Below are 14,320 nucleotides of genomic sequence, written 5' to 3'. Positions count from 1 at the left end.
AATGGTTTTAAATTACAATTTGCATCTACAGTTTTAATCTTAATATTGTTATTATGGAATAGGGACACCGTTAGAATGAAAGCAGGTAAACCTCCTTCTCAGCAAAGGTAAATTCATTAACCTTATATTCACAATAAAAGCTCTAAGTTCCAGGGACTTTGCAGGGGGGAAATCCTGGACCCCATTGAGACATCCTTTTTCTCAGATCGATTCAAATTTGCTTTGAAGTCTCCCAAAATACATCAGACAAACCCCGAGAACCGATTAAAACTCAAACCATGTGATCCCACATCACTCTTTTCTCTTCCAGAGAGCACTTAACATACATATTAACCACAAAGTAGGGTCGAGCATTCAATCCTCAATCAAGACAAACCACAAGATACCCTGACCAAGAGAATAGAAAGATTGCATTTCCTTTCACACTACATCAAATCGATAGAATACCACCACTAGCACCCACTGTAGGGTAGAATCTCCGGCCACAAGCTGAGTTATCCCACAAAGAACTTCAAATATATCATGCAGGAGACAAAAGTATTATGGTGAGTTACTTGTATAGGCTTTTGGTAATAAATATCAACCATGATTTTTGTTTTGATTACGAGAAATGATTATATATTTGTACTTTCAAATAATTTTAAATTGCAGGTCACATCTACAATTTTGATCTCAATATTGTTATTGTGGATGCCTCAATACTAGCATCACATCACAATGCACATCTTCAATTACGCATGCGAACAGAACATAAATGCACATGAGACGATGAACCATATTAGATCAAATCTTCTTACTCAAAATTAAACTTTCAAAAACCCTAAATCCCAATCAATCTTAAATTTAATAAATCATCTTACTTTTTATAATCTCTCAAATGTGTATCTATATTATTGTGGATAAATATATAATGGTTTCGGTTGTGTTACTTTCAAATATTTAATAGAGACCCCAATACACATTTTAGTAATTATAATGATCAGGACCGGGACCACAATCATAGTTTAAAATCATGTTGTCAACTACTACTACAAATTTGACAAAAAAAACTATTAATGAAATATATACAAAGTTGATTGATAAGGACTCTACAATATCTTAGTCAATTACATTATTGCTTCCAAGAAATTTCAGTCTTTAGTACAAGCATTTTTCAAGTATGTTTTTCAACTACTTCAAATAGTTTCCCTTTAAACATAAAGTATAATTTTTTCACCTTGAAATATATGGATTTATGAAATTAAGATGAATGAAATAAAGAATCATGAAACGTAATTTCAAAAGACAAGTACAAAATCTTAAAAATCATGCAAGTGTTTATTTGTTATACTATCTTAATCTCTATATTATTTTACTGTTGGACTAGATATTATGCTAAAACTAGCATTCCTCTATTATTTTGTTTAGCATATATTTACCATAGAATTTGCAATGTCTCCACTTCTTTCTCTTTCTATCATTCTAAAATGATTCTTGACCATTTCAATTTCTTCAATGTTCTAAAAAAAAAAGCATATGCCAACTCTCAAATTAGATAACCCCATTATTGACTCTCCATCAATTATTCTTAGTTTGCAATATTTCATTTTTTTTTTGGAAATTTTCCAATGCCATTGGTTCTAATATAACTAGTTTTATGATTGATAAATCCATATTATTAGGAACACCAACCACTTCTAATGGAATACAATTATTATAGTAAACTATGAAATGCCAATAGTAACTAGCTATATTTATCCTCTTCCTTTTCTCATTGTATATATTACATTGTTCCTAGTTTCAAACACTTTTTCATTTCTCTCTAATCCTCAACAATCAACGCATTGTCTTAGATAAGAGACGATATGGGTTTCACAAGTAAAACAACTCTCTTCACCCTAGCTCTAACCCTAGCCTCATTCCTCTTCGTCGGCAACGCGGAGTCCAACGCGGAGCACTCAGAGGGTATCCACGTTGTAGAACACGATCTCCGATCTGATCTCGTGGATCTCTGCCATAAAACCACCAATCCTAAACTTTGTCTAGACACAATTAAACCACACTTCCTCAAGAGTGCAGTTACTCCCATTAAGGCTCTGGAAGTTGAAGTTGATGCAACTCGTGACCAAACTGTAAAAACTATGGATGCCATTGGTACATCACTTGCCGAAAGCAGTGCTTCCAATTCATTGAAGGATTCTCTTGCTATATGCAAGGATCAATACCATAGTATTTTGGATGCTATCAAAGAAACCAAAGAAGCAATCAAGGTTCAGGATTTTAGTACAGCGAAGTTGAAATTCAGTTCTGTATTGTCATACCAAGCATCTTGCAAGGATGCATTTGAAGGGATGGAGAAGGAATTCGCCTTTTCTAATGACAATGATGCTGTGTTTCAGTTGGGAGGAAACTGTTTGGACATCATTTCTGATATGGAAAAAGCTGAGAATCCTACGACTCCACAACCCACCATTCCAGAACCAGCCGCAACAACGGAACCCCTGTCAGTTCCTACTACATTTAAGAACGTAATTGGAACCATAAGCTAAAGTGTTGGGATGTACAATATTCAACTTTTTATAATGGTAAAAAAAACATAAAATTAATTTTATTATTTGTAAGTGGGTAAGTTTTTTTTTAATTTTTTTTTTATGTATAGATAAAGTGATAATAACCACTAAAAACCTACACATAGTTAGTGTAAGGTTTGAGTTGGAGCCCTAGATATATTATCAAACCTAGTACCTAGTTTTTTTATGTTGAGTTATGATTTGTGGATGTAAATGAGCCAACCTTATTGGTGCATAATACACTTTCCACTAAATGTAATATTAGTTTATAGTTTACATATATGTTATTATTTTTTTTTCCTTTTTGGTTCTATAACGATAATTAAGTGAGCGAAGTGACATTTTAGAATTTTATTAGATATGAATCTATCACCCAATCATTTTATATTAATTTATTAATAAATACATTCAAGCTTCAAATCAATTTACTCTAGAAGATATTGATATACAATTACGCATATCTTCTCTTGTTTTGCAGTATATTTATCATTATTCGTACATATATATGGGTTGTTTCACTTAATGCTGATATTTTTTTATTTGTTTATCTATAAATGAATTGTATTAATTTTTTTAATCAATTCATAACTTCAAATTGTGAATTTCGAGAATCACTCAAATCTGACCATATTCTCTTTGAATATCTCTTATAAATTTAGAAAAATACATTACCACCATAAAAGCAAAAATTTCCCCACTTAAATTATCCACGTGTTAAGTAATATATATATATATATATATATATATATATATATATATATATATATATATATATATATATATATATATATATATATAAAATAAAAAACTATTGAAATATAAAATTCATACACAAAACATATACTTATTTTATTTATTTTTAATTATTTCTTAAATGTGATTTAAATGTTGGTTAGTAATTAATCAAGTTTTATTTTTTAAAATCGAAATTAATATTATACTAAAATTAACGTTTTTTAAATTAATCAGTTAAGTAACCATTGAAATGTACCATTCACACACACACATACTTTATCTTTAATTAATTAAATAAATTTAATATTTTTTAAATATTTTTCATATAAAACTAAAAGTAATTATAATTTATAAATTACATTTGTAATATGAGAGATATAGTATTTAATAAACTTAAAAAAGGATATACTTTTAAAACGTATTTGAATATTAAACAAATATTTGTCATTGATACCTACAATTAAAATATACTTGACATAATTTTTCTACAAAAATATTAAACAACTAGTTGCAATGTTAAGTGTTAAACAAAAGGCAAACATTTTCAAATGATACATAAAAAAATGCGGAAATTTTTTATTTTATTAATTAATATAAGAAATGCTAAACAAAATTTATCAATAATACACGAGATACATTATTGTAATCGTAATATTAGAAAAATACATGATCCATATTTATTATTAATTAATATAAAAAAATATAGAACAAAATTTTCTATAAAAAAATATAAAAAAATACGGGATAAATATTTGTGAAGCATCAATATATAAAAAATATAGACAAATAATTATTTTTGATAAATATTTTTAAAAAGAAGACTAAATAAAATAAGGAAATTGATCGCCTTAAAATATACAAAAAAATAATTCAAAAAATTTAAAATTAAACTATAATTTTCATAATTATTTTATTTAATTACGTTAAATATGCCTAGCTATTGCAAAAAAATTAAATATTTTATTAATTATGTTGCTTAACTGCAATTACAATATATAGTTTATATATATATATATATATATATATATATATATATATATATATATATATATATATATTAATTTTGGTATCCGGTCTTGAGACTGACTAATCTAAGAGGATCAATCCCACCGTCTACTATCGGAGGTCCCGTTTAAAGCCAGAGCAAAAGTCTGTATGGGCTGACCCAACACAAAGATTAATTGTACCTAGCAGAATTCGAACATAAAACCTTAAGAGCAGCACACTCTCAAAACCTAAATCACCACCTCTAGGCCAACTCTTGGGGGTTATAACACTTAATATAATAACACTATCTAAAATAATTCTTTAGCATGTTGTTGTAGAGAATGTCAATCCCCCATCAAACTTTACCGTGGTGACTAATCTGACTTATGATCTTCCCCCTGACTATGCTCCTTAACAAATTCCTACTCAACCTCAGTCCGTGCATATCCCGATATCTAATTAAGTCTCTATGGGTTCAAAAGAATCCAATTGTTCATATTGATGAAGAGGGTCCTCACTTTACAAGGAATATGTCATATTCTCCAGGTGCCCAACTGATGTAAAAAGGGAGCATTCTCAAGTGGATGAAGTCGCAGAAATAGGTCGTGATCTTGAGAAACGATCAAGGCATGTGGAAGATATTAACACGTTGAGGGTTGATGTCATGTGTTTGGTGCCAGATCTGGTTATGCTCCCAAAATTCAAATTACCAACTTCGAGAAGTACCAAGGGGATAACTGCCCAAGGCACAATTTGGTGATATTCTATCGAAAGATGACCTCCTATACTCACGATGATAAGCTGATGACTCACTATTTTCAAGACATTTTGAATGGGGCATCTTTGAGTTATTACATGAAACTAGAAAGAATCCATATTCAGTTATGGGAGGACTTAGCTAACACCTTTTTGAAGCAGTACCAGTACAACTTGGACATGGCTCTAGACCAAAGGTAGCTACAATGCTTATCTCTAAAGAGCAATTAATCCTTCAGAGGATATGTGCAACGATGGAGATAATTGGCAGCCCAAGTGTAATCCTCACTCTTAGACAAAGATTTGGTGGAAATGTTCATGGTTACCTTGCAAAGCTCATACTTCGAAGGAATGGTAGGCAGTGCATCATCAAACTTCTTTGACCTAGTGATGGTGGGAGAACACGTCGAGAATGACCTCAAGAGTGGAAAAATCCAAGGCATCTCGAGTACCTAGACTAGCGATAATGAATCCCTCGGCAGCTCCCAAGAGGAAGAAGATGATGTAATCAATGCAGTCATGACAAATATCAAGTATTCTCATGGTGCACCAACAAGACCTTATGGTCCTCCATCTTTTAAGAGGTCACCCCTTCCAGTACCACGCTATCCTTATGGGAAACCAACAATGCTTAGAGCGCCATACCAGTATCCCTGGACCGCTCCTCATCCAAATAGGCAAGCCCATGGTCAAGGATATCATAATCAATATAGGCCTCAAAACAATATGGAAAGAAGGAACTCTCATCTCGATCCAATTCCTATGTCATACAGCTAACTTCTACAGCCTCTGATTCAAAGCTCGTTGGTGGATCCTAAACCTCTGAAGCATGTGCCACAACCATTCCCTCCTAGATATGGTCCCTATGTGCAATGTGGATATCATGTCGGATCAATAGGGCACTCGACCGAGGATTGCAACACTTTCAAAGCTAAAGTACAACCGTTGATCAACAACAAGAACATAACCTTTCGAGAAGGGAACCTATTGGTGAACGTCAACCTCTCGCCCTGATAAATGTGAAGACCTCAAGGGGCATCTCTTAAAGTCAGTGGATCAACTAGGAAGTCATCCTCAACACTAACAATCATGGGGCATTGTTATCATTTGCATTTGTATTTTCTTTGTCCGTTAAATGCTACTTGTTTTTAAACATTGTTGTCTTTAATATCAATTTCATGACACCAAATACTATTATGTTATCATTGATTTCAATTGTAATTAACACTTATTTCAATGTTGAATTACATATTAGAAAATTAAATCAATTATAATCCTGTATAATGTTAATTTACATGTCTATATTAATATTAATCATACTAGTAATGCATCTATGTGTGGGATATTAGTGGGGGCATATGCCCACATGATCTAATGAGTAGCTCTGTCACTGTTTCTGAATATGTGTTTACTATGTTTGGCACAACAATCAGTTGGAAAGCAACACTTCAGAAGGTTATTGTCTTATCGACCACTGAAGTGGAGTATATCACCCTCACTGAAGTTGTGAAAGAAGCATTGTGGCTTGAAGATTTTGCTAAGGAACTAAAACTTCAAGGTCGAGTTATCACTGTTAAATGTGATAGCCAAAATGCTATACATTTGTCGAAGAATTCAGCCTATCATGAGGGAACCAAGCACATCGACGTGAGACTGCATTTCGTCAGAGGGATAATCGAGTGTGGAGAAGTCCAAGTGTTGAAGGTTTCGAAAGATCACAATGCTACTGATATGATTACCAAGACATTAGCAAGTTACAAGTTTTTCCACTGTATGCGGTTGATAAAGTTGAATGAAGAAATATAGTATGTTCCCTTGATGTTCTAGAGTTTGTTTCAAGGTGGAGATTTGTGAGATATTGGATCGAACTCTAATATGATCGAAGAGTAACTTCTTGGTTCAACAATTTAACATGATCTTAGTATGTCGTCAAAGTTTATTCATATGTTGTTATATGTTGTAGTCTAAGTATACTTGTTAGTATGATTTCTACCTAAGAGATGATCAAAGGATATATATAATCTATATCAACTATATAGTAAAATTGATATTACCATAAAGTGATAAAATCAAAATTACAATAAAATAATAAATCAAAAAATTTAAAATACGACGGAACACCAAAATAAAGATGAACCACGATTGACAAAGCAATTTCACTTGATACCGTGTAGCTAAAAAGTAATTCCCATTTATTTCATTGATGTAATTACAGTACAATGACTAATCTATTTAAATAAAACAAATTTTAGATTTATTAAATTTGCTTAATAGACCACATACTACAATATAAAAGTACCTACACAAAATAATATTTACAATCTATTATTTACAACAACTACTAACACCATAGTAACAAACAATTATTATTTTTTATTTGTTGTGACAGTCATGATTTTTTTTTTTGATAAAACAAAAGTTAAAGATATAGGAAAGATCACTTTCTTCTCAAGTTTTCTGCTTGTAAATGAGAATTTTTTAATTAAATGTCTAATTAGTACTCTTATTCACAATTAAAAATATATGATGAAAGTTTTTTTTTTTTGACATGTCATGTATTAATGAAATTATAATCATCAATAGTAGAAGGCATATAGAAATTAGCACCACAAAAACTCTCATTGATCTCATAAAATTACAATGAAACAAGACATCAAAATAAAAGTTCAAAGCATAGTGTTGTCTAGTTACACAGCAAAATTAATAATGATAATCAAAATTTTCAGTTTAAGTCCACCCATGTCTTAATAACCTTAATAACTTTTCCTCTCTTTATCTTCAATGGCTTTCATTAAATCCAAACAATTTCCACCAAGATCATAAACAGTTTGAGCATCAGCAGCAATTGGTGAAGTAATCTGACTTTCTTCAAATGATTCTTTACAAGCTAAATAGTAAGAGATAACCGCGCTAAATTTGAACCTTGCGTCTCCAACGTTACGTTTTGATACTAACGAAACAGATTCGGTTACAGCTTCAACAATGTTTCGGTATTGATTCTTACAAACAGTTAGTGAATCAGCAATGGCCTTGTCGCTTCCTGATTTCCAAAGTAGGGTTGCAATGCTAGTGGCGGTTTTAAGGACTTGTACTTGCGCAGCTTGGATCTCAATCTCTAGGGCTTTGTACATGTTGAATTTAGGAGTTTCCAATGCTTTTGGTAAGATTGTTTTGTAACATAGCGATGGATTTGTTGTAGTTTTGCACATATTCAAAACTCGAGCTTGGATGCCTGCGGCATGGGTGGTTGGTGCAAAGAGTATTGAGATTGAGACAATGAGAAGTACGAGGTGGATTTTGGTGAAAGACATTGTTCTATGGTTTTTCTTCTCCTCAATCTCCTCAATGCGTATAGAGGAGATTTGGAGAATAAAAAATGAGGGAGGATAGGTTGGATTGGAATGAAGAGATGTGAATGGGTATTTAAATATTTAAAGTATTTGGGTGTGTGCGGTTTTTAGATTGGTTATATCTAAGAATAGGATTTATGGTGTAGCTGGTTTTGTGTTTTGGTTAATTTTAGAATGATTTCATGGTTGTGTAAGGATGTTATTTGACTTTGACAACCACTAGTATTCATGTGTATGTTGATCTATGGTGGTTTTCTTTCTTGTTTTCCTTTTATTATGGAAGTTTTGACACACATGTTTTGTAATTATAAGAATAAGAAAGAAATTCCAAAATTGAGATGGCAATACCATAATTTCCAACTTAAGAGATCCCATAAATGAGGCACATTATATGAAGATCTATAATCAACACTCCTTAAATCAATACTCTATGTATCTCTCGGTGAGATACATCAAAGCCACAATGGTAACAACATATAAAATGCTTAGACTTGTTTAATTGAGTTCTTATTTTAAATTTGTTAAAACTATTTTGTAAATCTGTTTTTTAAAACAGTTATTAGAAGACAATAAAATTAAATTTGTTTGGTAGTTATGTTTATAAAAACTGTATTGGAAATAAGAAAACAAAAAAAATTGTCTGGTAAAAATATTTTATAATATGATTTGCAAAATTTCTTATTTTTGTTTAAGTAGATAAAATAAAATATGTTAAGTCTAAAATTAAATACATCTAATACATACTAAAATTAAAACTTCATATGATTAATTAAAACAGACAAAAATCATAGGGGGTTAGGAGTGAGGATCTCCAATGAATTAATTTTGTCCTTTTGATAAAGTGGGGATAGAGGCCACTATCAGGCGATGCAGGTCCTTGGAGAGATATTCTTGTAGCTAGATATGGATCTCTAGTGATTTTCTCTCTTCATGGAGGGAGGATTGAGGGTTTCCGTCCTACTTCTTCTTGTGGAAAGGTACATCTCTTCTTGGATCTAAAGAGAAAGATAACTGTAACACCTCAAAATTTGCCCTCCTCTCTTGGGACTAGCTTAACATATTGCACATCATTTTTAGGTCATTAGGCATTGCATATTGCATATCATGTGGTTACATTGTGCAAGTCATCCTCATAAGTCTTGATCAGAAGATAAGAGGTTAATGTGCAAGCTAGGGTTTCATTGGACTGGATCACTAACTGTCTGAGGGTGGTTCAAATTAGGGTTTTTTGATTCTCAAGGAGATTGGTCTTCATCTTGGTTGAAGTGATACATCATCATCATCATGGTCTGGTTATCATCCAAAACATCCAAGTGATTGATCCGCTTCCTTGAGATTAGGGTTTTGACCACTGGTCAACCCTAATCAGTTGCATTGGGCCAATCAGGGCATGGCAAGGAGATGAGGTCTACAATGGATATGGGGATCATCACATGACTATATTGAGCTTATTGAGGCTAGGGTTTCACCATTGAGCCATTTCATCAGAGGATCGGGGCTCAGCTTGATCAGTGCATTGCCAAATTCATCTATCAGTTGAAAAAGTCAACTGTGGTCAACTGTGCTTGATTTTATGGATTTGGAGGTGGGAGAGAGTTGGATACACTTCATTCATGTTGAAACAAGTTTCATTTGACATGTCAAAGCTCAAGAATGAAGAAAATAAAGTCAGGACAAAAATTGCCAAAAATAGAAAGTGACTTGTAATGGAAGTTTCCAAAAATGGAAAGTTTTTCACCACAAAATTACATGTCTAAAAAAACTTCAAATGAAAATTTGTTCAATATGAAAGTTGGAGATCTTGCTCTCACCTTTCCAAAAAGTCCAAGAACTTGAAATTCCCATGTATGGTTGACAAGATATGGTCCATTCATTTTCCAAAAATGCCTATAATCAAAGTGGCATAACTTTCACATGGAATGTCCAATTTGAGGGATCTTTTTGTGAGCAAACCCCATTTCACATGTGCTTTCATGTTGTATAATCAAAATTCATCAAAAATGGTCAAGGCAAAAAGTCAAATTTCAAGTGGACTATTTAGCATTTTTGGTGTGAGATAGTGAATTTGAGATTTACAAGGCCAATGCTCATAAGACCAATGCCAACACACTCCAAATGCCAAATAGAACATGTTTGGGCTGTCATGAGCTGTCACATTGCATTATTTGGAAAGGTCATTTTTGCCCTTGCACTTAAAAGCTCATTAGTGCTAATCACTTCCAATTTTGATAATTGAGATTAAGGATTGGATTAAGGAGTGAGTATAAATCACTAATCATAACAGAATTGTTAACAACATTTCATTTTCCAAGAATTGCAACAAACTTTCCCTCCATTTTCTCTCAAATTCTCCAAAACTCCATCAACATTTTTTCATCAATTCTTCACCAAATCTTCATCATTCTTGCTGATTCTTCGTGGATTCATCTTCCACAAGGTTCATTGAGGAGCTGTTTTGCTGAATCATTGCCTAAAACTCCAAGAATTGGAACTGTCACAAGTGAGCACAACAATGGCAAGTGGATGGATCTTGCACATGAAGCATCTTTGAGCTAGGACCTGCACTCCAATCATCTTCCTGTACATCAATCCTCATCTGTTTCATAAAATTACGCCTGGAAACTCACGAATCGAGACCTGCAACCTCCACAAGGTGTTTTTTCGAATCTCATCATCGCATGAATTATTATATGCCTTTTGTAGGTCTTTGAACGTAGAATGCAATGATGTTTATAGTTTGTGAATTGATTGAGTGTGGAGTGAGAAATTGTGATTTGAATGTTTGATGTCCAATCTTATTTTGCTCGATCTCGTCGTTATGTTGAGAATTAGGTTAAATCATTTACATATTCATAATCCTTGTTGAGAGACGGTTCTTTTGACTATAAGTTTGTTGATTTTGGTTACGATTTGATGTTCATCATTTCTGGAGATTTTCTGGACATTCTTGCTCAAGAACATGTGAAATAACGTGTTTGATCTTTAGTTCCCTTGCCTGGCGTTTGAAACTTGTTTACCGCCACATTTCAACCAATCAGTGAGCGCCATGGCATTAATGAAAACGACCTCGTTTTGGTCCATCTGTGCATATTTACGCTTATGCCATTATCCATAATTATTTATTTTATTTCATTTCTTTTTTCATTTCATTTTACATTTTGTTACATGATCTTTAGAAATTCATAGAGACTTCATTTTTTATCCAAATTGAGTGAGATTTTTTGCATGATATTCCTGAGGATGTGTAGAACTTAATCATGATTTTTGTGGAATTTTTGCATGTGGAAAATTAATTTGTTTAGGGATTGATTGCATGTGTCACATTTGAACATGTCTTGCCATATCCTTCATGAAATGATGACGCTTTCAAAGAAATGGATGAAAATTTTTGTGCATATTCTGGACACTTTGATGGTGATTTTCATATAGAGTTTGTAATTTTTGGATACCTGGATGAAGAGATATGAATTTTTGAATAGAGGTGTGACAATTTGTGTCACACCAAGATTGATGAATTTCATGATTTTATTTGATGTGCTTAGGGATGTTGAATTGAGCCAATATTTTGCATGAAAGAGCATATGTATGTTGAGATAATATGTGAATTTCTCTGGAATTTTTGATGGCATTTTCTAATTGATTGGAATTTTTCCTTCTGTTGGCTCATTTTGTGACATTTTGTGATACATGATTGTATTTTGCTTGTGAAATTCTTATTGTGTATTGGATGAATGTGAAATTTGGTGGAGAGATTCTAGACACATTATAGGACATCATGCGTTTGATCCCATTCATTTATCTTGTTATGACACTGTTTTATGATTTTTGGAAGTTGATGTTTGTTTGGATACCATGTGTTGGTTTGTTTGAAATTGTCTGAACTTCTTGATTTTCATTGACCAACTTCCTTTTGTCCAATTGAGCTGAAATTTGACATGCTATCCCTTGAATGTGTTCTGTTTAGGTGGGAATTTTTGTGGAATTTATTGAGCTGTTTTAATATGGATTTGATTGAGATAGTTCTGTTTGGTCATTTGAAGTTGCAAATTGCATGTTTGATACTAAATTGTGCATGGAATGATAATGGTAATTGAGATGAGCATGGGACCAATTGCATTTGTTTTTAATTTGTTTGAATGTGATTTTGGATAATTTTCACTTGCTGTTTTGGATTTTTCATCCCCTTTGGACCCTAGGCTTGGCCTAGTGGTCTTGTTTCTCACATTTGGTTTGGATTTTCAGGTTGAAATGCAAAAGGCTTAAGGAGAAAATTGCAAGATGATTAATTTGAGTTTGTTTGATGTTGTAAACTAACATTGGTTTTGTGTTGTAAGGTTTGATGCTTGAGTTTGAGCTCATGGCTTGCACTTGTGTGCATTAACTTGTGTTTCACTGTACAGATTAACATTTGTTGTTTACTGTTGGTTTGTCTGAATACTGATGATACTTGATTGATTTCAGGTACATTAAGTCGCTTTAGTTCTTTAAGAACTTGCTTGCTGCTGCTTGGTTGTATAAACCAGTTGAGGTAGACTCTCTTGTCTCCATGTAGTCTGGAAGACCTGGCCTGTTACCTGGCCAGGCACCTGTCTGAAGTCCTCCTTAAGAGGCGATGTTTGTGATTGTTTACTTTTGTGCCAAGCAGGTAAAGACCTCTATGAGGCAATTGGCGGAACCCAAGGGATATGCAATCTATCCCCCGCTATTCTGTTGAGTCGTCCCTCTGCTCACACCACTGTGTTGACGCATTGGGACACAAACCCAAGATCTTGTACTTTGTACAGTTGTGTCAGAGTCTTGAGCGTAGAAGGGTCCCTCCATTCTGGACCCACGCTCCTTTGTCTGAAGCTCTCCCTGGACAGGGATAAGAGCTGTGAAGTCTAATCTTCACTCACCTTTCATCAGCTTCACCTTAGCCTCTCAATGGCAAGGTTAAGAGCTAACTCTACCCTTGTACAGATGACTTGCCTTGGCAGTCGAACCCTTTGTTTGAGCCCATTTCTGACTGGATATAGTGTGTGCTATGTGAATGTTTGTTTTATTTTGATTGATGCTTACATGCTTGTTTTTCCTGGTTAGGATTAGCTTGCTGTTGTGCAAGTAGATAGAAACCACAACATAGGGCAATGATACATGATAACACTAGGCTCGAGTACAGCTCCCTAGTAGTGTGTCTCCCCTTGGTTTCTGGCTAGAATTTCTTTCCCGTTCAGGGGAACTACGTCGCCCTGATCCTCATACCAGATGAGGTACGTAGGCAGGAGGCCGTGCGAGGTTCCTCCGGGCACCTTTTTTTCCTTTTTGTGTGTGTTTGTCTGACAATTGCTAGGCTCGAGTTCCCGACTCCTTAGCAACTTGTTGTTTGTTTGTTCTTGTTGTGTGCTTGGAAGCTGGTGTAAGTCCATCAAGTGGCATCTGGGTTCCAGTGTGTGTCTGTTTTGGTTCGGATGCTGATGTAAGCCCAGTGATTGGCATTCAGGCTCCATGTTTGCCTGTTTATGTGTTTGTGTTGTTTGGCGTGTGTGAGCCGAACTACAGTAGCTCTGATTCTCGTTCCAGACGAGATACGTAGGCATAGGATGCGACGTCCTATCGAGCTCTCTTCCTCTTAACCCCACCTGTGTTGTCTTCGGTGTGTGTGTGTGATGTTTTGTTTTAGCAACCTTTTCTTTCTTTTAGAACGTGGATCCCGTCGAGTACGACGAACGTGAGGGGTGTTAATACCTTCCCCTTGCGTAACCGACTCCCGATCCCTTTCTCTTTGGTCGCGAGACCATGCTTTTCCCAGGTTTACTCTGAGCGTTTCCTTTCCCTCTTTTGGGATAAATAACGCACGGTGGCGGCTCTGTTTGTGTTTTTGTTTCAGCCCGCCGGTTGTTTTTCGCGGATGCGACAATAACTCAGAATGATTTACTGATGATGTCATTAGAAAAGTATGGTTGA

General features: G+C 34.0%; 2 protein-coding genes across 2 annotated transcripts; one reads left to right on the top strand and one right to left on the bottom strand.

The window, feature by feature from the left end:
• The first annotated feature begins 1,783 nt into the window (after positions 1-1,783).
• On the top strand, positions 1,784-2,763 carry LOC127115828 (uncharacterized). The gene has a single exon (XM_051047272.1). It carries the CDS (start codon positions 1,845-1,847, stop codon positions 2,526-2,528), a length of 684 nt encoding a protein of 227 aa, XP_050903229.1. The 5' UTR covers positions 1,784-1,844; the 3' UTR covers positions 2,529-2,763.
• A 5,017-nt stretch (positions 2,764-7,780) lies between these two features.
• LOC127111613 (uncharacterized) lies at positions 7,781-8,338 on the bottom strand. The gene has a single exon (XM_051046190.1). The coding sequence runs from the start codon at positions 8,336-8,338 to the stop codon at positions 7,781-7,783; it is 558 nt and encodes a 185-aa protein (XP_050902147.1).
• Between the last annotated feature and the right edge of the window lie 5,982 nt (positions 8,339-14,320).

Source organism: Lathyrus oleraceus, chromosome 1, assembly GCF_024323335.1.
Source record: "Lathyrus oleraceus cultivar Zhongwan6 chromosome 1, CAAS_Psat_ZW6_1.0, whole genome shotgun sequence".
Taxonomy (NCBI): domain Eukaryota; kingdom Viridiplantae; phylum Streptophyta; class Magnoliopsida; order Fabales; family Fabaceae; genus Lathyrus; species Lathyrus oleraceus.
The sequence above is the reverse complement of the archived record's forward strand: the minus strand, read 5'-3'. Positions and strand labels throughout refer to the sequence as shown.